Source organism: Elaeis guineensis, chromosome 4 (assembly GCF_000442705.2).
Source record: "Elaeis guineensis isolate ETL-2024a chromosome 4, EG11, whole genome shotgun sequence".
Lineage (NCBI taxonomy): Eukaryota > Viridiplantae > Streptophyta > Magnoliopsida > Arecales > Arecaceae > Elaeis > Elaeis guineensis.
This window is the reverse complement of record NC_025996.2, coordinates 24628318-24650945: the sequence shown is the minus strand read 5'-3', so window position 1 is coordinate 24650945 and position 22628 is coordinate 24628318. Positions and strand designations below refer to the sequence as shown.

Here is a 22628-nt window from a genome sequence, read left to right as displayed (position 1 = left end):
GTTAGATCGACATATTGGAGAAGAAGATTATCATTACTCTCTGTAAGCTCGAGATGATATTTCCTCCCGCCTTCTTTGATATCATGGTGCATCTTTCTGTTCATCTTCCACATGAGGCTAGATTGGGTGGGCCAGTACATACAAGATGGATGTACCCAATTGAAAGATAATTGCATGATATTGTAATATTTCTTATTCATTATTGTATTCTTATTATATGTGATATCAATTGATAATTTATTGAATAGGAAGATGCGTGAATACAAGAGTGCCGTCACTAACAAAGCACGGTCTGAAGGTTCAATAGCAGAGGCACATGTTATGAATGAATGTCTGACATTCTGCTCTATGTACCTTCGATGAGTGGAGACCAAATTTACAAGGCCACAATGGAATATCGATGTTGACGAGATTCTGACCGATGGATTGTTCGTGTTCTCCAATGTTGCCCGACTATATGGTAAAAAAGATTTTCGAATGTTGACACCACAAGAAATGGATGACATGCATTGGTATGTGCTAAACAATTGCGAGGAGGTAGAAGCATACATAATGTGAGTATATACATTTAATTTTTATTTGTTGATATATCAATGAATGTACGTGAACTCTAAATTAAAATATACATGGTATTACTGTATTACTTCAGAGAACACGAAAGTGAGCTCAGAAGAAGTAATCCTACATTAGCAGCGGCACGATATAGGAATCAATTCGCATCATAGTTTGACGAATGGGTAAGTTATGTTCATGTTCATCCATAATTAAAAGTTTGTTTATATAGTATTTTTTTGTCAAATTTAACCTGCTTATTGTTCTTTTAATTGTAGATAGCTCAGCTACGTATAGATAATCCTAATTGTATCAGTAATGACTTAGCTGCACTTGCACGAAAATCTGACAGACGTGTATCAGTATATTCAGCATGCATAGTCAACGGTGTGCGATTCTTAACGGAAGATCGCGATCGCGATCGAACCACACAGAATTATGGAATAAACGTGGAGGGCGAGCACAAGGGTAAAATAATAAATTTTTTTGGTGTTCTGCATGAGGTTATAGAGTTGAGATATAGTGGTCTTCGACGGATTGTGTTATTCAAGTATCGATGGTATGACTTAGGACGACACAGGCCAATTGTTATAGATTCTCAACTCGTCAGTGTCCACACTGGTCATGTATGGTATGAAAGTGATCTTTATATTTTTGCAAAGCAAGCAAGACTAGTATGGTATATTGATGATAACAAAATGAAAGAGCCTTGGCGAGTTGCAATAAGGGCTCAGCATAGGCATTTGTTTGATCCTACACTTTTCACATGCCCGAACGATGAACATCTTGAGAATGAAGTCTGTGCAATTATTGAAAACGAAGCATATCAAATGCAAGCACCAGATAACATATTAGTGCCAGATGATACGATTGACATAGGACAATTACAAAGAGACGATTATGAACCTGAGGATGTTTCTGTTGTTGGATCGTCGATAAGGGCACGGACACGAGCACGATCCAATAATGACTTCATTAACGACGATGATGATAGCACTTCAGGGTCGAAGTCTTCTATGACTCCCGTCGAAGATGACTATATGGATACGAGTTCAGAATCTGAGAACAATAATTAATATGAATAAGTAATTCAATTTATTTTTTTTTGTTATATCATATAATACTTGAATTTTTTTGATTACGTACTGATTTAAATTATTTTAATCATTGCAGCATCATGACTGGTCCTGGACGTAGACATTCACGGGGTAGGCAGCAGGCTCCGCTTGATGATACACATCCTCACTTTAGCATTTTGCATGATGAGTCAGAAAATTTAGATGAGACTCAGTTGTCCGAGTCCACAGAGCAGACTAGTGCTCAGCCAGAGCTTGCACAGCCGGAGGTCATGGTACCGCAGCATCATCCCCTTACAGGTACATCTCTATCAATTTATAAACCATATATATTTTTTTGTTATATGCATTTAGTGATACATGATATATGTTCATTTCACCAATTTTTACATGTAGGAACACAGCATCGACGTGCAGTGCGTGGTCCTAGTAGGGGTCTTGTTTTGGAAAAATATGTGCATACACACAATGAAAAATCGAAGGTACAGATATTTCGAGATCATCCGATTGGCACAGAGGTTCGTATCGTCGCAAATGAGATCAGTTTGTATATGTGGAATCATTTTTCGTGGGCTGCTGAAAGTTTCAAGCATGTAGCTCCTCGATACCGTGATGCTCTAGTCTCTCACATCAAGGTAAGAATTAAATTTGGATGTCTTGCATATCATTACATGATCCATATTATTTTTGGTTATATAAATAAATTTTTTATTATATGAATAATTTCATGTATTTGCTTTTTGGTATGATTACTGTGTAGGATAATATTGACTTCGAGGATTGCACTGACGAAGAAGTGACGGTATGTATTCTCAAAATGGCTGCAAATAGATACAGAGATCGGCGATGTAGGCTTCATAAATACTGCAATGAGCTGCAGGCGAAGGAAATTGATCCTGTGACCCAGCCATACAGAAATTGGGCTGGGTCTAGTGATGATTGGCGGTGGTTATATGAGCATTTTGGAAGTGAGGCATTTCAGGTATGTCTAGTGTTTCAAGTTTTTTTAATTTTATTATGTTCTTTATTGGTTATAATTGTATGTATTTTGTAGCGACGATCGGAGGCGAATAAGGTGAATAGGAGTAAGATTGATTCTATTCACACGCAAGAAAGTACCTCTTTTGCACAGGGAATGAAGAGGATGGTACGTAACTACATTTGCAATCATACTTTGTAACTTCTTATTAAATATTTATATTATTTTGATATCTTTTTTTTCTTTTTTTTTATTTGAACAGGGACTATCCGGAGTCGACGCCTATGCTAAATTCTATCAAAACAAGAGTGGCGAGTTCGTGACCGAGGAGGCGAGGCAGCGTCATATAAGTATCATTACTCTACATTTTGAATACTTTTAAAGAGTTTGAAAAAAAATTATGATTTTATTTGGTTTATTGTGAAGGAAAAAATGTTAGAATTGAGAGAGCAGGCGACGAGGGAGGTGGGATCTGATGGTGATACTGGATCGCAGCAGGTTTGTTTGATGGCAGATGATACGATTTTGGATACCGTCCTCGGGCGGCAGCTAGGATCTGGTCATAGCATGTGGTCCAAAAAATCACGCAGTTCGTCATCCGACCGGTCTGATGATGCATCGATGCCAGAGGCAGTTAGGACATCCATGAGCATGATGCAAGATCAGATTAGTTACTGGATGAATCGTAGTCAGACGCTCGAGAGGATCGTAGCTGCGATAGCGGGACGGCTCGGTATTGATGCTTCTGAGTTAGCACCTCTACAGTCACATGATGCCGCCTCTACACCACCATCGCGACACATATCGGGTCAGGGATCGACGCCTGGAGAAGGGAACGAGGCCAACGAGTCAGATCATACCTAGTTTGTAGTTATTTTAAATTTAAAATGGTGTATAGACTTATATTTTTGTATATGACAAAGATGGTTATGAAACTTTTTGATACTTGAAATTGGTCTTTTGACTTAGAATATTTTTATTGTGTTAATATATTGTCTATTTAAAATATGTTTGATCAGATAATTTGTATTTGAGCAGTTTTTTTTTAAAAATAAATAAAAATTTTATTTTTTATCCAAAATTTATTTTAGCGATGAAATATTAATTTCGTCGCAAAAAAATTTGTGAATCCAAAAAAGTAAAACTTTTATTATTCATTGCGATGAAATTTTTTATTTCGTTGCTATTTTTGCGACAAAAAAATAGTTTCGTCGCTAAAAATTTTAACTTTTTGCGATGAAATTTTTATTTCATCGCAATTATGGCGATGAATTTTTTTATTTCATCGCCTTTCTAGCGACGAAATTATTATTTCGTCACCATTGTAGCAACAAAATTTTTTTTTCGTCGCAATTATAGCAATGAATATTTTTTTCATCGTAATTATTGCGACAAAATTATTTCGTTGCTATTTTTGCGATGAAAAAATAGTTTCGTCGCTAAAAATTTTATCTTTTTGCGATGAAATTTTTATTTCATTGCAATTATGGCGACGTATTTTTTTATTTCATCGCAATTATGGCGATGAATTTTTTTATTTTGTCGTCCTTCTAGCGACGAAATTTTTTTTTCGTCGCCATTATAGCGACGAAATTTTTTTTTCATCGCAATTATAGCAACGAATATTTTTTCATCGCAATTATTGCGACAAAATTTTTGCGACAAATTTTTTTGCAACAAAATCCGTCGCTAAGTTTTACGACGAATTTCATTTTCGTCGCAAAAAATAAGAGAATATTTTTTTTTAATCACAATATTTAGCGACGAAATTATTTTTCGTTGCAATTTTAGCGACAAAAATTTAAGCTCTTGCGACAAAATATTTTCGTCGCTAATACAGCACATAACTTCGTCATCTAGGTTTACTATTTTTTACGACGAAATAAAATATTTTCGTCGCTAAGGTCTTTTGCTACGAGGCTTTCTCTACAAATTTTTAGCGACGATATATTTCGTTGCAAATACTTTTAGCGACGAAAAAATGATTTTTAGCGACGAAAAAATTTCGTCGCAAAAAATCAAATTTCTTGTAGTGAGGGAGGAGTCGAGGTTCTCGTGCCGAGAGGAGGGAGGGCCGCAGGAGAGGAGGAAGGGGACGGCCGCAGAGGGGACTGAGAGGGAAGGATTGGGGTTCTCACATCGAGAGGAGGGAGGGCCGTCGGGAAGAAGGAGGGAGGGAGGTTCGTCTGTGCCGAGGATCGAGAGGGAGCGGTGGGGTTGTTTGCACCGGAGACCGAGAGGGAGCGGGGGGGGGGGGTTTGCGTCGGGGATCGAGAGGGAGCAGCGGGGGGCATCTGCACCGGGGACCCAGAGGGAGAGGCAGGGATCATGCAGGGAGGAGGGGGGACCAAGTGGGAGAAGCAGGGATTGCGCGGGAAGGAGGGGGACCGAGTGTTTTTTTTCTCTTAGTCACGTAGAGAGTTTTTTTTGCCAAGTCTCATATGAGTCGCCCTTCGTGAAGACGACTAATAGGTGACTAATAGAGTCGCTCTATAGAAGAGCGACTCATATAGTCACCCTTCCATAAAGCGACTATATTAATCGCCCTTTCAAGGGCAGTTTTTTCTTCATTGACTCACCCTTCCACATGGCATAGAAGGTGGTTCAGTTGGCACCTAAAGTCGTCCTAAGATAATTTTCTTCTAGATAATATTTTGATAAATATTTTTAGAAACATTATTTTGATAATTTAATTTAAAATTAATAATAAATAAGTAAAAAATTTGCTCTCTTGACACTTGATGTTGATGATCGTGTATCCACGGCCGATCCGGTTCCGGGCCAAAACGGACGGCCATGGGAGGTGGCCTCGCCAGGGGAGATGTACTCGTCGTATGTGCCCATGTCCAATTGGGAATGGCGGAGGGCCAGAAAAGAAAAAAAAAAAAATTAGCGGAAGCAATAAACTACAATCGAGACTTTCCATTGACACGTTCTCTCAAACTATTTTTAGCCCGAAGCATTCCATTAAAGTTCAAATTACCACAAAAAAAAAAAAAGGAAAAAAGAGAGGTTCCATTAGAGCCCGAATCGTTCCCTAAACCAAATGATGCCTACTTAATACCTTCGTTGTTCTTCCCTGCACCCCTATTTATTAGAATACCTCTGCCCGCTGGATTGTGTTTCAGAATTCTCTCCTTAGATTCGCCTTTCAGTTAAGGAAAGTGTTACCCAAAAAGGAACGAAATCAGGGGTGACTTTATACTTTCCAAAACCAAGACAATTGCACTGAGCGGCTGAGCCCGATTTCCTCTATAAATCGCATCTAAATCCTTCTCTTCTTCCTTCATCTCTTTCCTCTGTCTTTCCGCTATCTTCCCTTTCCAGCCAATAATGGCATTGCTCATGAGCGATACCGCGAGAAAACTCTACGTAACCCCCTCTCCTTCTTTCCTCTCACACGCACACAAACAAAAACATAAAATAGAAGTTCGATATATTTTCCTTCTTTTTGTCTCATCAATTCCTACTTTTCATGCAGGTATCGAGGTTGGTGACTTTATGGATGGTGGCGGTGGTGGGTCTCATAGGAGCGGCGGAGTGCACCAGGCTAGGGCACCACGGCCACCATCACCGGAGTGCCGGCACCGGCTGGCCCGAGTGGGCTGAGGCGGCGGGTGCCGCCGGCTGCCGGGCCCACACGGCGAGCCTGACGGACTTCGGGGCGGTGGGGGACGGCACCACCTCCAACACGCACGTCTTCGCGGCGGCCATCGCCAACCTCAGCCGCTTTGCCGCCGACGGTGGGGCGACGCTCGTCGTGCCCCCCGGCAAGTGGCTGACGGGGCCTTTCAATCTCACCAGCAACTTCACCCTCTTCCTCCACCGCGACGCCGAGATCCTCGCCTCCCAGGTCCGGTCGCTGCCTTCTTCTCTTGCCGCCTCTCTTTTTCTCTCTTCGTCTCTGTGTCGTTCTCCGCTTCTCCTTCTCATCCACCGGTTGGTTTTCTTCCCGATTTAGCATGCACGCACTGGTATATATTATCCGTCCGTCTCGATCTCCCGGATTGGATGGACGGTGCAGATCACAGATGAGGACGAGTCCTAGACGTCGTCGCTCGACCGGTAATTTTCCCACTTTATTCAAATAGTCAGGTCTCCGCATTGCGGACTTTGCATCCGACGACAGGTTTCCTTGCATGCATTAAAAGCTGTCACATATTGTAGGATTTTTACTCAACTTGGATGGTATGAGATTTATTGCTTAAAGTGTCAAATGAGAATATGTGATAATTTACGCACTTAGAGTATTAAAAAAAAAAGTTAACCACTTAGTTGGCTTAACATCATGCTTTTCTTAGCCATTATATTTCATCATCCCTTTGAATTACATGATTTTTAGATCTTTCGAATCGGGTCTTTTATGGTGCATGTTTTACATGGCAAATGATTGTAGAGTCTAATAGCATATTATAATCATCTCGGATGGATGGCTTTGGCTCTTTCAAGAATAGAAAGAGTCACAAAATTTGTCCACCATATAACTTTCCAAATATTTTGAAATTTAGATGATTGGTAGTGCGAAAAAGATAAGAACTCCAAATTTATGCTGTATAAGGAATATAATAACATAAGCCAACTATCTTTACAAATTTGCTAAGGATGAAATAGCCTCCTCCTCTGTGGTTTACCAAATCCATCATCTATCTAAAATTGCCATGCAATTTGGATAAGGTTGAAAGATTGTTTTTCCTGTTATAACCAATATTTTTTTAAAAAAAATATTTATAAATTGCCATGACTTTTTAAAAGGGACTTTCCTATTAAAGGCATCAACAAAGCTATTTGATGCAGTTATACAAAGAACCGCAACCGAAACCAAATTCCACTGCCACTCTCTATATCTAATATGAAGTCTTTGAAATAAAAAACTATAACCACCACACAAAGAAGAAAAAACATAAAACCAAAACGGAAGACAAAAAAATCAAAAATTATTTAATTTTTTTATTTATTTTTTCATATATTATTGGGGTAACTACTCGGATTTATGACCTTGATTGAATCATGATCCGATTATTCGGTTGAAGTCCGATAATCATCTGCATCATAAAATCTACTTAGATGAGTGCTGACAACAAGCACTAATGATGTTTTAAGATGAATTAAAAAGCACAACTAGCCATTTCGATTGATAACAAACCATCAAGTAACTCAGATTTTGACCGACTACTATTTGAAAGATTGTAACTAACAATCTGGAAGATCGGAGGTCATAAGGATGGTTACAATGCATGATGGGTGCATTAACTACTCATAATTGAAAAATCGTGGATCTAATTAACTGCCCACTAAACTTATATTGAATTCAATAACTCTCATGTTCCCACATTCCAAGATGTGGGAGTTACAGAATAATGGCGGAGGATCAAGGTAAATTTTTTAGCTCAGAATATTACTGGTTCAAAACTCTATGATTTCTTTTTTTTTTTTTACTATTCTCTAAACTCTGACTAACTTAGGTATTGAAAGATTTTCTACCGGATAAATGCCAGTAAGAGAACTTATTTGCAGAAACATCTTTTCGCTAGAAATAAGGTACAACTTACTCGATACCACATCGAGGTCTCCATCATAGGTTAGTAGTAACACATATTAATTATCAAATTAAAAATAACAGCCTTAACTTTCATAATATAATCTATAATCTAATCAAATTCATAATGTCATATTTTGGATTTACACAAAACTCATAAGTAATTTGGTTCATCAAGAAGGGTCTCTAAAATCCTAGAGATTAACATATAAATATAAGGAATTGAGGGATTAATATGAAATTTTGAAGAATTTAGGAATTAATGTACCCAAAAAAAAAATGTAAGTATGTTCGACTTTGTTAATTATATTTGTTTACATTTTTTTGATAGCCTTCATGTTTCAATGCAGTAATAGTAGTTGTAAAATGCTCTCCTTCCAACCTCTATCTATTGTAACTCCATGCTGCAGGATGCAAAGATCCCTTGGAAAGTTACAAGGGTTAAGATAGTTTAGTTCTAACAATAAAAATGTAGCTGAGACTTGAACCTTTTGTCATTTCTCATGGTCGCCTTTTGAAATTACAATTGAGGCTCTATGTGGTTTGATTTTATGAATAATCTATCAATATTCTACCTATCTCAGTTAATGTGTAGCTAGAACAGTTTAAAGAATGAGATTCCTTTCCAAGATGTACAAGCTTCAAATGTTTTCAGTTTAAAAGTAGGATTCGAAAGTCTGGATAAGCTGAAATACCGAATACACATTACTGTGCATCAAGAATTCCTCAAGCCTGAGAGCTTTCTTTGTTTTCTCTTTTCTTCCTTCTAATAACTCTTGTAAGTTCCTCAGTTGTCTCTTCCACCACTTGCTAATTACAGCAACCTATCTCAATTAATCAATAAGATATTGATGCATGTGCAGCAGCATCCATAAGACCGCAATGTTTATGCGATCAAGAATTTCCTATCCATACATTAACTGATATGTTATTCAAATTCAAAACTCCTTTGGCTAGTGAAAAATGAGAGGCAATGCTTCCTGTTAATTACTAGCTTCTTTGTTGCATTTAGTCCTTGCAATGGCTGTGGCTACAATTCTGCATTTGACAAACACTAAAACCATCTAAGGATATGGTGTTGCAGGACATGAATGAATGGCCAATCATTGATCCCTTGCCCTCTTATGGGAGAGGAAGGGACTTACCCGGAGGAAGATACAGCAACTTCATCATGGGATCTCACCTCACTGATGTAGTCATCACAGGTATTGCAAGTTTTGTTTTCAAAGCTTCTGTAACATACTGATTCTCATTTTACCGCATAATTTTTGAGACCGATGTCCATCATTAATACAAAAAATGATGAATTTAAATCTAACTGACCATCTAATTTGGTCAAGAATTGTTGGTCGATAACGTTTTGGTGGCTAGAGCAAGTTTGAGGTGTGTGCATTATGGTGTTTGTTGGTTTGGACTAAGATTGATCCTTTCAACTAACATAAATTGGTTTTTTCCTATTTCTTTTGGCTGATATGTTTCAGGGGATAATGGAACGATCAACGGGCAGGGGAAATTCTGGTGGGATAAGTTCCACAATGATCAGCTGAAGTACACTCGTGGTTACCTGCTTGAAATAATGTACTCAGACCGTGTCCTTATTTCCAACGTTACATTCAAAGACTCTCCCTCATGGAACCTTCATCCGGTATACAGCAGGTTTGATCATCTCCCTGAGGGAAAATTCAAGAAACTTGATGCCATCATGAGTCACAACTCACAATAGACAAAAGATATAACTTGATCTCGTTCAAAGTTAAATGCTAACAGAAGCAATTTAATTATGCAGCAATGTTGTAGTGTCGAACGTCACCGTTCTTGCACCAGTTGACTCTCCAAACACCGACGGGATTGATCCAGGTACTTCTGCTGCCTATAGAAAATTTATTTTTATAATTGTATTTACTGAACAATCAAATGCTAACCGGGAAATATTAGACTTGTTTTAATTGCGCATACTGTATGTATTGTTCGACTCTATTTTCTAGTTTGTAGATGTTTAGAATATGCTCTTCCCATCTTAAGGGAAGAAGAAGAACGGAAAAGAGGAGACATCAAATATGTAACACACAAGTGAAAGAGAATCGATTAAAAAGATCACGTTACTGATAAAATAAGTACTTCATGTCAGCATTTTGATCTTCAAAAATTATTGGTTGCATTCTTTCTCACAGTCCATGAAACCTGACCTCTTTGAACTCATCTCAGGACATAATACACCTATTTATAAGAAATATATGGAGACTTCAAAACCAGTGTCCTCGTATTTATAATGATAAGCGTCATGAATTAAGGCCATCTTGCCACCCTCTTGCTGTATATATGGGAAATGCATTGTGATGTTAATTATAGCCATTCACAACCATTAGGATACAATAATTTTCCAAAGTTTGATTGATAGCTTTGGTGCTTCCTGTCCTCACAGACTCCTCCTCCAATGTCCTCATCGAGGACTGCTTCATAGTCTCTGGCGATGATTGTATCGCCATTAAAAGCGGTTGGGACGAGTATGGAATTGCTTTCAACATGCCAACCAAACATGTAAGCATCAGAAGGCTCACCTGCATCTCCCCCTTCAGCGCCATCATCGCCCTTGGAAGCGAAATGTCCGGTGGAATCCAAGATGTCAGGGCTGAAGACATTACAGCCATCAACACAGAATCTGGTGTCAGAATCAAGACAGCTATCGGAAGGGGAGCATTCGTGAAGGACATTTTTGTGAGAGGGATGACCTTGAACACCATGAAGTATGTTTTCTGGATGACAGGCAATTATGGGCAGCACCCTGATGACAAGTATGACCCCAATGCAATCCCAGTTGTCCAGAATATCAGTTACAGCAATGTGATCGCCAAGAATGTCACTATAGCCGGACACTTGGAAGGAATTGAGAAGGGGGGACCCTTCACTGGGATATGCTTGTCTAACGTTACCATTGACGTTGCACAGTCGAAGAAGAAGCTGAAGTGGAACTGCACTGATATTGAGGGGGTGTCAAGTGCAGTGACTCCTACTCCATGTGCTTTGCTCAAAGATCAAGGAACTGGTGCAGCTCCATGTCCATTCCCTACAGATACTTTACCTATTGATCCAGTCCATGACTGCAGAAAGAGTTAAAAACTGCGACAGGGTTGGTGTGAGCTTTGTGTTCCTTGACATTGTTCCTCCTGCCCAAACATCATATAAGAGCAGAGCGCTTATGTGCTTTCCAGTTCTTGATAATTGGATTTTGGATGCAGAAATTTAGTGTTTAATAAATGATCCATTTCTTCCACCAAACAAATAAATAATCCATTTCTCCTGGGTATTGGAGTTCCTTTTTTTTCTATAGAGTAAACTATAGCATGTGCTTGGCTGTATGTGAAGCTTGACCTGAATTTATGCTAACAAGTACTAGTTTAATAGTTACAGGGACTATGGCAACTGCTTATAACAATTGCTACTGCAATATAATGGAATTTCTAATAAAATCTTAACCTTCTGAGTTTGAATTTATTGAGAGGATTTGCAGACCACTAGAGAATATTTTGCTTAAACTCTGTTCCCATCTTTCTGTAATGTGAAACTATAGGTAAAACATACTGAAAAAGCTTATCAATCATTTAGTGACTCCATGTGATTGATTCTCTTGTTGAATGTGCAAAGGTTAAAGGACAACATGCAGGCTTGATATATTGCAGATGAAATTAATGTTAGCAAAAATGATACTTTTTCATATTAAATAACTAAAGAGTGTCTCAGCCAACGGATATCATCAAGACAACAAGCTCTGTTTAGAAAGAGAAATCCTTTCAATATAATAAGCTAGAGTTGTTTAAGTTGGAAACCAAACTAGCAATATAAAATATAGGAATTTTGTTTCAACGCTCCATGCATGTCTCCTTTCATCTTTTATTACAATAATTAAACTTTTATAAATTTACTATGTGCCAAAGGTTAGTTTATTGACCAGGGTATTTGGACCTTCAACGTGCTTTAGAACCTATTTTAGCCCTTGAGAAGTTCAGCAGGCTTGTCAGAGTTTCTGCACATAGTATTCCAGTTGTTTATGCTGAGATGTGTTATTCGAACTTCCACAACACCCTCCCTCCCCAGAAGCCCACATAAAGGAGAAAAAATGAAAGGGGAAAAATGACTCCTCAGTTGGCTTAAAGTAACTGATCAATATGTTGCCGAAGGATCAAAATTTTCAATGATGCAATGGTGATACTTCCCTTTATTTATTTATTTATCTATCTATCTATTTTGGTAGGAAGGCGGTACATTGACTTTCAAATGAAGCATATGGACATTGATCATCAAAAAAAAAAATAAAACTCATTTATATTAAGACTTTACAGCACATTCTCATCAGTGCCATACGAAGACCTGGTTCATAACAATAAAATATATAAGCTCCAGAAAGTTGATAAACAACGGTAGAGGAAATGGAAACACAAATAAATAATTTCAATCAGTTCTTCAGATTCACACAATTACATGTGAAAATTTCAACCCCAAGCAAATTCCTCCAATCATGTCTTTTGGAACCTTCAGAGCAGTTCCGTAGCTTCTTCCAATATGTCCATGTGCAATGCATGGAAGCTCCTTAGTTACTCAATCTGAGAGCATTTGAATGCACCAGTCATTCTGCAACATGTCAAAGGTAATTTGCAGTCCAAAGACTTGCGAGAAGACACACAAATCATGGATCGCTCCTATAACTAAATTAACCATGCAACACCATTATCAAAGCTGACAATTTTTTCTCCAAAAAAAGATGACAAATTTTAAAAAACAGAAATTCATTAATGCAAGAGAACCAACAAGATATCACACCAGCAAAAAATACTATATTTTAATGTTTACCAAAAAATAGTATTTGGAGTAAACACTCTGAATGCTCGCGGCTTCATTGTAGGGTGTTCTGACAATTATTTTAAAGACGTGCTATTATGGTAACGCCTGAATGATTCTTGGACCAGAATGCTCAACATTCTAGTTCAAAGGCCTACACATAGCATGGTGAACTTCTGCATACAACTTGCTTTATAACTGAACCATTTGATCCACTTCCAATATCTTACATTAAGCATGATGTAGAGAGGACATTAATGACTCCATCTATGGACACTCCCAATAAATTATACCATGATGACCATAGAGGCACATATTTCTTTCTATCTAATGAACAAACACTCAAACTGAGTACCATATTTTTAGGTATATATAGTACATACGTGTATATCTTCCTAATGAATAGGATCTGGGTTGAACTTCAGTGACTCCCTCCATATGAGCTCCTTGATATTTTCTTCGGTAAATGATGGCTGCTCAAAATCAAAATTGAAAGGTGCTCGACAGACAGGCTCATCATTGATGTCATGAAGAGACGCCAAATATGGATGACAAAGAGCCTCATCAACTGCAACAAGAAAGTAAGTACCAACATGAAAGAATGGAACCCAGACTTTAAACATTGAAAATAAACTATCAGAAAGTTCAAGGTACCTGTAATGCGCTTGCTTGGATCAAACACAAGCATTCTCTCCAGCAAATCAAGTGCTCCAGGAGACATGGTGGGGAATCTGACTGAGAAATTTTGCTTTGGATATTGCGGTAGCTGTCTTACATATCTTCGGGCATTTTCACTTCGAAGAAACCCAAGGCTTGAGTCATCTGGTGAACCTATTAGCTTTTTGGTGGAAAGAATTGAAAGAATCTTATCAGAATTCAAATTGAGCAATAACTACTTATCCTCCAATCATCTATTATTTTTTTCAACTGTAAAACTAAAACAGAAAAGCAACTAAATGAAAGTTGAATAACTTCTCAATCATCCAGGGTTTATTGCAAGGAAAGATAAAGATGCTTATGCACATAAAAAGATAATAACAGCATAGAATAAGGAAAGCAGTGTGAAGGACCCACTAATTAGATAAAATTATTTTGCACGAAGGAACATGCTAGGGCAGTTTACGATAATCAGAAATTCCACAGAAAATTTGACTAATGTGTGAAATGGCTTTAAGGGAATGAGGGTGCAAATTTTGTCCAAACCTACATATAATATATCCACATTTTGACACGTTATAAAGTTGCTGACAAAGATCTGTCTATGTCCACCTCGAATAATGCAAAGGATATTTGCATAGACAGAACATGAATATATTGTAATTGCCCACAGCTGGAAGCAGCCTGAACTATTAAAAATAACTTATAAGCCTGACCTCAGGTCTCGGGGGTGGTTTTGTCCACTGCACTTGATGCATATACCTACGGGCTAGATCCCAAATCAATAGCTTTCCAAGACCATTTTTCACATTCCCATGATGCTTTTCTAAGTGTCCTTTCTGGATACTCTGTTTGAGACCCAACTTACCACCGTCTCTTATTCTACATAGAATGGCACCATCTTATCTCACTTCGTCGGTTCAAGGACCTCCTCATTAGGTCAAGCACCCATCTCAGGCTCCTCATCTTTACAACCATCATTGTACATAAATGAACTTTCTCTTGTTACCCAAAATTCTGACTGTACAACACCATTAGCTTTATATCTGTATTATGAAATTTCCCTTAACCCTGCTCGCATGGCAGTGAAATATACTTTAAAGCACATCTTTAGTTTTTTCATACCAATGCGGTTATTTACACATATTGTAATCCATCTTTCATTTTTTTAGCCTAAAATCTTGATGACATTTATGCCATCTACTTGACATTATTTTTTGATCATGCCACTAGTCATTTGTGTTCTCATTATACTTGCACCCTACTAACTCCAGATTTGGTTTGATTTAATTAGTTAGCACTGGTATCCTCCAAAGCTTTCCTTCATATTCCAACATAGCATATACTTGCATGATGAGTCTTAGAGACAAGGGTTAACTTTTAGTATCAGCCTAGGAAACTGGAAATTTCTACTTGGGGTACATATCACTTCGGAATCTCATTAGAAACTAGTTGCTGCACCTCTTCCTAAAGGCTTTCAAATTTTCCCTTCGTTCTTCATAGCTCAATTTTTAAATTTCAAATCACATCAGAAGCTAAAAAAGGTTGGCAAGCATCACTCAAATAAGAAAACTTCATAAGGTATTGATACTTTTGGATGCCAGAACTATGAAGTGACAACCATAATACTAAAACTAGCACAACCAAAAGGGCAAAAAGAAAGGAACCTGGACAGTTAACACAAAAGTTTGAAAAATTGAACCAATGGATCACTTTTTTTTATTCATAATTTGTGATGAGACCTCAATTGAACTACTGGGTAATGGTTTACAGCGAAATATTGGTAGATAAGTCACAACTAAGGATGCATGAGAACAGCAAAAACAAATTTGTAAATAATTATAACACAACTTTAATGGCATAGGAAGATTTTTTCCATATCACATAAATAATTGACAGGATTAACAATAGTCCTCCAAAAGGGAAGGCAACAATATTGTTAAGCTGTGTCTTGGCTTCATCATGTACTCCTTTTATTTCTCAATAAAAATTTGAGGTCATTTTTCACCATTGTTCTCAAAAAAATTTACTGTTAAGCCACAAATCCTCCATGCATCATCTATCTCGCATATTAAGTTACTTAATGGCATTTCTCAAAGCCATACCTCAGTGATCAATCTTAGCTGATGGACATAGTCTCTTCCTGGAAATAAAGGTTCACGTGTCACAATTTCCCCGAGCATGCACCCGACTGACCAAACGTCGATAGCAGCAGTGTATTCTGAACAATTAAGGAGCAGCTCAGGTGCTCGGTACCAACGAGTGACAACATACTCTGTCATGAAATCTGTTTCAGAGGTTGTCCTTGCAAGTCCAAAGTCTCCTATCTTAAGATCACAATTTGCATTTAAGAACAAATTGCTAGGCTTGAGATCACGGTGCAAGACATTTGCTGAATGGACATATTTCAGCCCTCGTAATATCTGATATAGAAAATACTGCAAGGACAGATACATATCATGAGATTGCATTGAAATATACTATGAATACAGCTTATTGTTTAAACATCTGGAAGTCATGTTCATGCAAAGTATCACAGGTACTGAATTTACACAAATTCTGAGACATGATGGTTAAAGATATTTCTTGATGAACAAAGGAAAAAAGAAAACGTTCTAGGAAATAAGACAGCAATGGATTAAAAAAAAAAAAAAAAAGCTTTTGAAAGAGTCCTTTCAGGCAAAAACAAGTTCTCTTATCTGCAATTGAAATCCTATCATAAATAAATGTTAACACAAGCAATATATTCAATATTTGCTTCAGAGATTTGAATATTATGATCATGACATATTTAAACTTAAAAATTAAAAATTTGAGAATGAAAAAGATGATATATAGGTGTTCTCATAAGGCACCTAAAGTCATAATCTGAAAACAGTTAAGAGAAAAAAATGCAATCCAACAAAAACTAAAGAAATGAAAAATGTGAGAGATTTTAAAAAGTGGAGCAAATAAAAGGTACATGAAATATATCAAAAATAGGTACAAATGTACTGTATACAGAAGTAATTCATTAATAATTCATGATGATCTGTTATGGATATAAGTTTTCAATGTTTTTCCAAAAGAATATTATATATCACTGAGTGTTGTGTTATTTCCATTCAATTGTATTAAGGATTATGGCAAAATATGTGAAAATAATTTGCCTTCTTCTAAAGAAAATTGAAGAATTACATGAATCGTTTCAACCGAAGAGAGAGAGAGAAGAAAAGTCCATGAGGTCCAAATTCCTCAAATCCTGTTACAAACATTTGCGAGTATAATCATGATATACAACCATGGAATAACTATTGATGTCACTACATAAGACATATACAGATATAAAGATATCAAATCATTTCAATGTATTATAGAAAGATTACTGCATCAAACCTGGCAATGGTCATCAGTCAATGGCTGATTGGACCGGATTATTTGGTGAAGATCAGTATCCATTAATTCAAAAACAATGTATACGTCATTAAAGTTTTCCCTCTGTGGAGGGCGTATGATGTCCTTGATGGCAAGTATCTGTCATGCAGAAATGACCAAGTTGTCAGGATGTACAGGTGCAACAACAAACACAAACACAGTGCGAGCAAAAGTACTAAAGTGGACATAAAGAAGCGAACCTGCAGAGAGTTCTAAAATGATTTATCTTCAAAGTCACAGTTTAGGAATCTCTCTAAAATAACTTTCACTTAAATCATCAAAACTAAGAGACACTGTCTAAAAGCTCATGTTTTGGGAATACATGATTACATCAGGGCATACAGCCAAACTATCCACTATAAAGAGAGAGCCAGAAAAACAATTCACCACTCAAAGGTACATGTATATAGAAATGACAGATATAGTTAATGCAAGACGTGCATAAAGATTTACGGATACATCACTTAACAGCACACTGGCATGTTTCATACATGCACACTATAGGTTATGAATCTAACACAAATCCTCAAATACAGTAGATCACCAAGAGCTTGCAACAGTGATGGTACCATGCAACAGTTAGTTAATTTCAAAACAAAAGGAAAAATGCTACAAACAAAGCATCGAAGCCAAGTCATAAGCTGCAGAAGTGGTGTTCAAGGTGCCAAGTTATCAAGAATAGACAAGATGACAGAGACACAAATGCAAAAAGTAGTAAAGGAGTTAAATGCAAATATGCAATGCTGTCACTCCAATACATTTATAGAGTAGCCAAGATTGAAGTATATAAAGAAACATGTGATCATCAAAGGAATGGGTAGTAGTGTCTGACCAAAAATTGAGATCTTTAAATGGAACTCTCATGGCCATAAGATCTGCTAGAATAGTGACCATTATGAAAAAATTGCAAGCCGAAGGATAAGAATGCAAACTTGGGCTGGCCACCAACTCCAACCAATAGCAAAACCGTACAGCCTCAAAGTTAACTAGCATAACTGATGAGGAGTAGCCGAGCAAACCACGTGTACAAGATGTCATGAGGCACATGACTTCAAATACGTACCAAGCTGGAAAAAGGTAACTAAGTCATAAGACACAATGCAGTGAAGGAGGGCAAAAACCAAAAATAACAAAATTGCATTGAATATAACTCAACCTCAATGTGGACATCTCAAAACTGGGACATCAGTCTACACCAACCAAGGTGCAAGAGGTTGAAATTTGAAACATAGGGAGTCAAGGCTGGTCTCAGAGCTGCAAGCATGCCAAGGAATCATGATGAAAGCTGTGACCGGAAGCCCGACACATGACATAAACAGAGGAACAATGGAAATGTGAAGCAGCATCTGGGTCCCAAGACAGTCGCACATCCAGCATATGATGGAGGTAAGAATTTAAGCAATGAAGGTTTATAAGCCCCAGAGATCAATTATGATGGCAAGATAATGACAACACAGGGATTACAACAAGAAACACTAAAGAGGGCCAATTCAGAAAAAAGACAATGAAAATGATTAACAATTTGAATCAATGCTTTAAGAAGATATCATGGGTAAACAAAGGATGGCCATGTTCAGAAAAGTGAGTAGATAGAAAATCATGATAACTAAAGCCTAGCTAAAAGCCTATTTCATATTGCTTTCACTTTCTGTTTTTGTTTTCAAAAATCCGAGAAGAACAAAGAACTAGACTGAGAAACATGAATAACAAAATCCATTTGGATTTTAATTTGTTTGTGTAATCTTTAGAGCTTTTGGTGGCAAAGATTTGCAGCTTTCGAAAAGCATGAAATCTAAAAGCAAGGAATAGCAGAAGTTTCATGCAAATGCTATCCTGGACAGCAATGTCCACATGATATTTCACTAATCTGTAGATAAACAAAAACACAAAAATGACAATAATGCCAACTAGACCCTAAACTAAACTATAATCAAAATTGGACAAACACAAAAAGAAGACATTGATAGAAATACATAACAATAGAGGACAACACAGGAGTGATTGGACCAAATGAAGCTTAGAAAGAACCACAAGAAAACCCTCAAACCCGTAAGCTTAAATTTCGATGACTACCATGAAGGAAAGTCTTATAATAGGATGCTTAATACAAAAATGGATTTATGAATAATAAAAAGTTACATATTTATGATGGTTTGCAACCTATTGGACCCAAAGAGTTTCAGCATTCACAAGCAAGTTTAAAGATGGTTCACAGCACCTGATGAAAAGGCAATGATCATTCACATGATTCTATTGTCTTATGAGCAAGCGAGTGCCATTTTGCTCAAGCAGCTTTGGCATGAGGTCACTAAAGTTTCAAAAGCACCCAATTAAGAGCTCCAATATTTAATATTAGATCCAGAGAACTTAGTCAGCATTGTCTGGTCATGTATTAGCTGGTCTCAAATATCTCAAAGAACCATTCCAAATACAATTTTAGAATAATGAACTAGCAAAGGCTGCAACTAACCAAATAGCCAAGGTCTAGAGTAATAAATGAAAATTAAAATAATTTAAAGCAAGCAGCATTAGTATACTTAGCTTACATTTTCGTGATCCATGTGATGGAGAAGCTTTATTTCTCTTAAAGTTCTCTTTGCATCAATCCGATTATCAAATGCATTGCCAATCTTCTTAATAGCAACCTCTTCACGTGTTTGTGAATTAACAGCAGCACTGTGCAGAAGAAAAACTTGTGTTTAGCATTCAGTAGGGAAGAGAAAAGATTTTATCCATTAGAACTTGAGCCCTGAAGGTAACACTTCAATAATGTGGATAAATCCAGCTTATTAGCACACCAGAAAAAGCAGGTACAAACAGTAAAAATTATTCATTGGTTTCATGAAAAAAATTATCCTTGTGCCATGGTTTTAAGAAATAATAAAGCTGAAAGATCTGACAAAGGAAATAATAAGATATGATATCAGACATCAAGCACTCAGGGTAGCCAACAACAAAATGAACGATCCAAGGAAGTGATGCAAACCAGAAACAACTTCCCTAGGGAACTACATACAAAGTATAGACGTATCCTCCTGCTGCCTTGTTTGGCTAAACCAGCTACCACGAATTCCAACTCTCTCAATATGTCCTTCTACCACTAATTAATTCTTATGAGTTCACATACATTTCAGTCCTGTCTATATACTATAAGATCCTCTCTAGATTGTAAAGCTAGAACTGGATTTGGGATTGTATCCCATTAAGGCACGTTGTCATTCTTGATGGGAATGTTTTAGAAGAAACAGCAGGTGCGATTTTACTTCACAAAAAACCAATGTGATGCATTATTAAAAATTTCCAAATACCAACATGCTACACATTTCTGCCAAACTTTTCTATGTACAGCCTTGCAAGTATCAAGTGGTAGCATGTGTAGCCAAACCACCCACTCCAGCAGTTTCTGGGACTGAAGCTGCACCAAACAAACACATACATCTTAGAAAATGGTTCAACAACCAAGTTTCAGTCTTCGGAAGGTTGTACTTGTTAGCACTAGCTTCTTCATTTATCTACTTTCAACGTGCAAAACTTTTCAAAGATTGCAATCTCTCAAGTTTATGCATCTTCTTCATTCTTCCAATTGATAACAACTACCATATAACTTGAAATCCAATACAATTAGCATCCGGATCTATTGAAGAATTCATAAAGGCGACCAAATTGTTTTTTTTTTTCTTTAAAGGACCGTTTTTTAGATTTTTTTCGCTCATAAGCCATCATAAATAAGGAAAAGCCACCAAAATTGATAGAAGCAATAACTATACCCGCTTCTAAGAAGTCAATGAAGAAGTGACCTAGACCAAAATACCCTAAAAAGACATGATCAAAATTCGAAATCCATGCGCAAAAAGAAAAATAACCTATGAAATAAAGATGATATTTCTCACCAAACAATGCCGTAAGCCCCTCTCCCGATAGGCCGAAGTGGAGGAGTATACTTGGCGGACACCTCGAACAGGTTGCCGTACACATTGTATCGCACGTAGCGCCCACCGTGGGTCAGTACTCCCCTTGTCTGCCCGTCCCCAGAACCCGAACCCGTCTCCATCCCCTGCCCACCGGACTCAAAAGGGGAAGAAAGAAAGATTTGGTGAATGAGTTGAAGGAAAGCCGAGAAAACCCAAGGAAAAACGAGGGGAAGGGGGGAGAAAAGGAGGGGACTCGAGCTCTGGAAACCCGTGAAACAGGGGAGGGGGAGTTTGGACTTTGGAGTCGGACTTCGTTTCTATCCTCCTTTCCTCTTCCGTTCTTTTTTCTTTTTCCTCTTCTCTCTTCTTCGCGAGTCCTTTTTGACTCCGAAAATGGGAAGAAGAGGAGAGGAGAGAGGGAGGAGAAGACCGTGGAAAAGTCATACAGACAAGATGGCTGGTTGGATATTCTCCATATCTTCTATTTTTTTTGCATTTTTAAAGTAAATATGAGGAATGAGAATAGGGCGCATCTGATGGACTTGGGGAGGTGGGCGGTTGTTCCCGCGTTTTGGTGACGGGTGGGAACATGTGGGACTGGTCTCATTTGTTGGTACTTATAGATAGTGGCGTAAAGCTGATAGCTGCCTCTTGTTGAGGTGGACAAGACTGGACCGATTAGTTGAATATAGACTAGGTGTGAACGGGATGGGTTTAGGTACCAGACATGTGCCGCGAACGCAATTGCTTCTACACCGCAACTTCCATTACATGAGGTCATCACCTTATGTCATGCGCATGCAATCGTGATCAAACACCGTAGATCACCTTCTACCGTTTAGCACCATCTTGCACTAGCGTCACATTTTAGTAGATGTCTTTCTTGCCCCCATGTACCATTGATGGCAGGCAACTATAACATGAAGACAACCTGCATCAAGGAGCTTCATTCATGTTACTCGATGTTTTGCACTTGTATGGCTCATCCGAAACCCTGACCAGGCATATCTCATGCAAGAAGTTGGGAAATTATTTTAGAATTAATTTTCTAAAGTTTGAATTGGAGTAGAAGATCCAAGAATGAAATAAAAGCTAAAAGCACAATTGGTATGGGAGCTTGATGCTGTTGTGGGCAGGCCGCAGGGGAACCTCCCTTAATAGTCCTGCATCGGACAAACTCTAGAATGTCATGTGCTTAATGGGATACGAGCACGCATTCTCTCACGAGGTGCCTTTTACCTGCCACTCAGGCCGAAAGACAAAATCGTGACTCCGGATGCACGTGCGGTTCAAAGTGGCGGCGTCCCTGGAAGGAGCGGACAATACTTTGTGGGGTCCGAGACAATGCCTCCGACGACTCTTGACACACTGACGCATCAGTATGGCGCGCCAGGTAGGGCACCCACCCCTGCCCTCACACAGTAACCCTCCAGAGTGGGGGGCTGTGTTGTGGACAGACCGCGAGAGAACCCCCCTTAATAGTCCCACATCGGACAAATTCTGGAGTGTCATGTATTTAAGTGGGATACGAGCACGTATTCCTTCATGAGACGCCTTTTACCTGTCACTCAGACCGAAGGACAAAACCGTGACTCCGGATGCACGTGCGGTCCAAAATGAAGTATTGTGGAGTCCGAGATGATGCCTCCAACGATCCTTGGCACACTGAC

The 22628-nt window shown here is 38.1% G+C and overlaps 2 protein-coding genes across 2 annotated transcripts; one reads left to right on the top strand and one right to left on the bottom strand.

The window, feature by feature from the left end:
* Positions 1 to 5622: 5622 nt before the first annotated feature.
* On the top strand, positions 5623 to 11357 carry LOC105043311 (probable polygalacturonase). The gene is made up of 6 exons (XM_019850196.3): positions 5623 to 5979; positions 6089 to 6460; positions 9228 to 9348; positions 9625 to 9799; positions 9930 to 10000; positions 10566 to 11357. Exons 1-6 carry the CDS (start codon positions 5941 to 5943, stop codon positions 11255 to 11257), a joined length of 1470 nt encoding a protein of 489 aa, XP_019705755.3. The 5' UTR covers positions 5623 to 5940; the 3' UTR covers positions 11258 to 11357.
* A 1780-nt stretch (positions 11358 to 13137) lies between these two features.
* LOC105043312 (mitogen-activated protein kinase homolog MMK2) lies at positions 13138 to 21399 on the bottom strand. Its single transcript, XM_010920811.4, has 6 exons — positions 20938 to 21399; positions 19594 to 19723; positions 17009 to 17146; positions 15739 to 16071; positions 13631 to 13814; positions 13138 to 13544 (listed from the first exon to the last, which is right to left on the bottom strand). The coding sequence occupies exons 1-6, from the start codon at positions 21096 to 21098 to the stop codon at positions 13372 to 13374; spliced, it is 1119 nt and encodes a 372-aa protein (XP_010919113.1). The 5' UTR covers positions 21099 to 21399; the 3' UTR covers positions 13138 to 13371.
* Positions 21400 to 22628: the final 1229 nt, after the last annotated feature.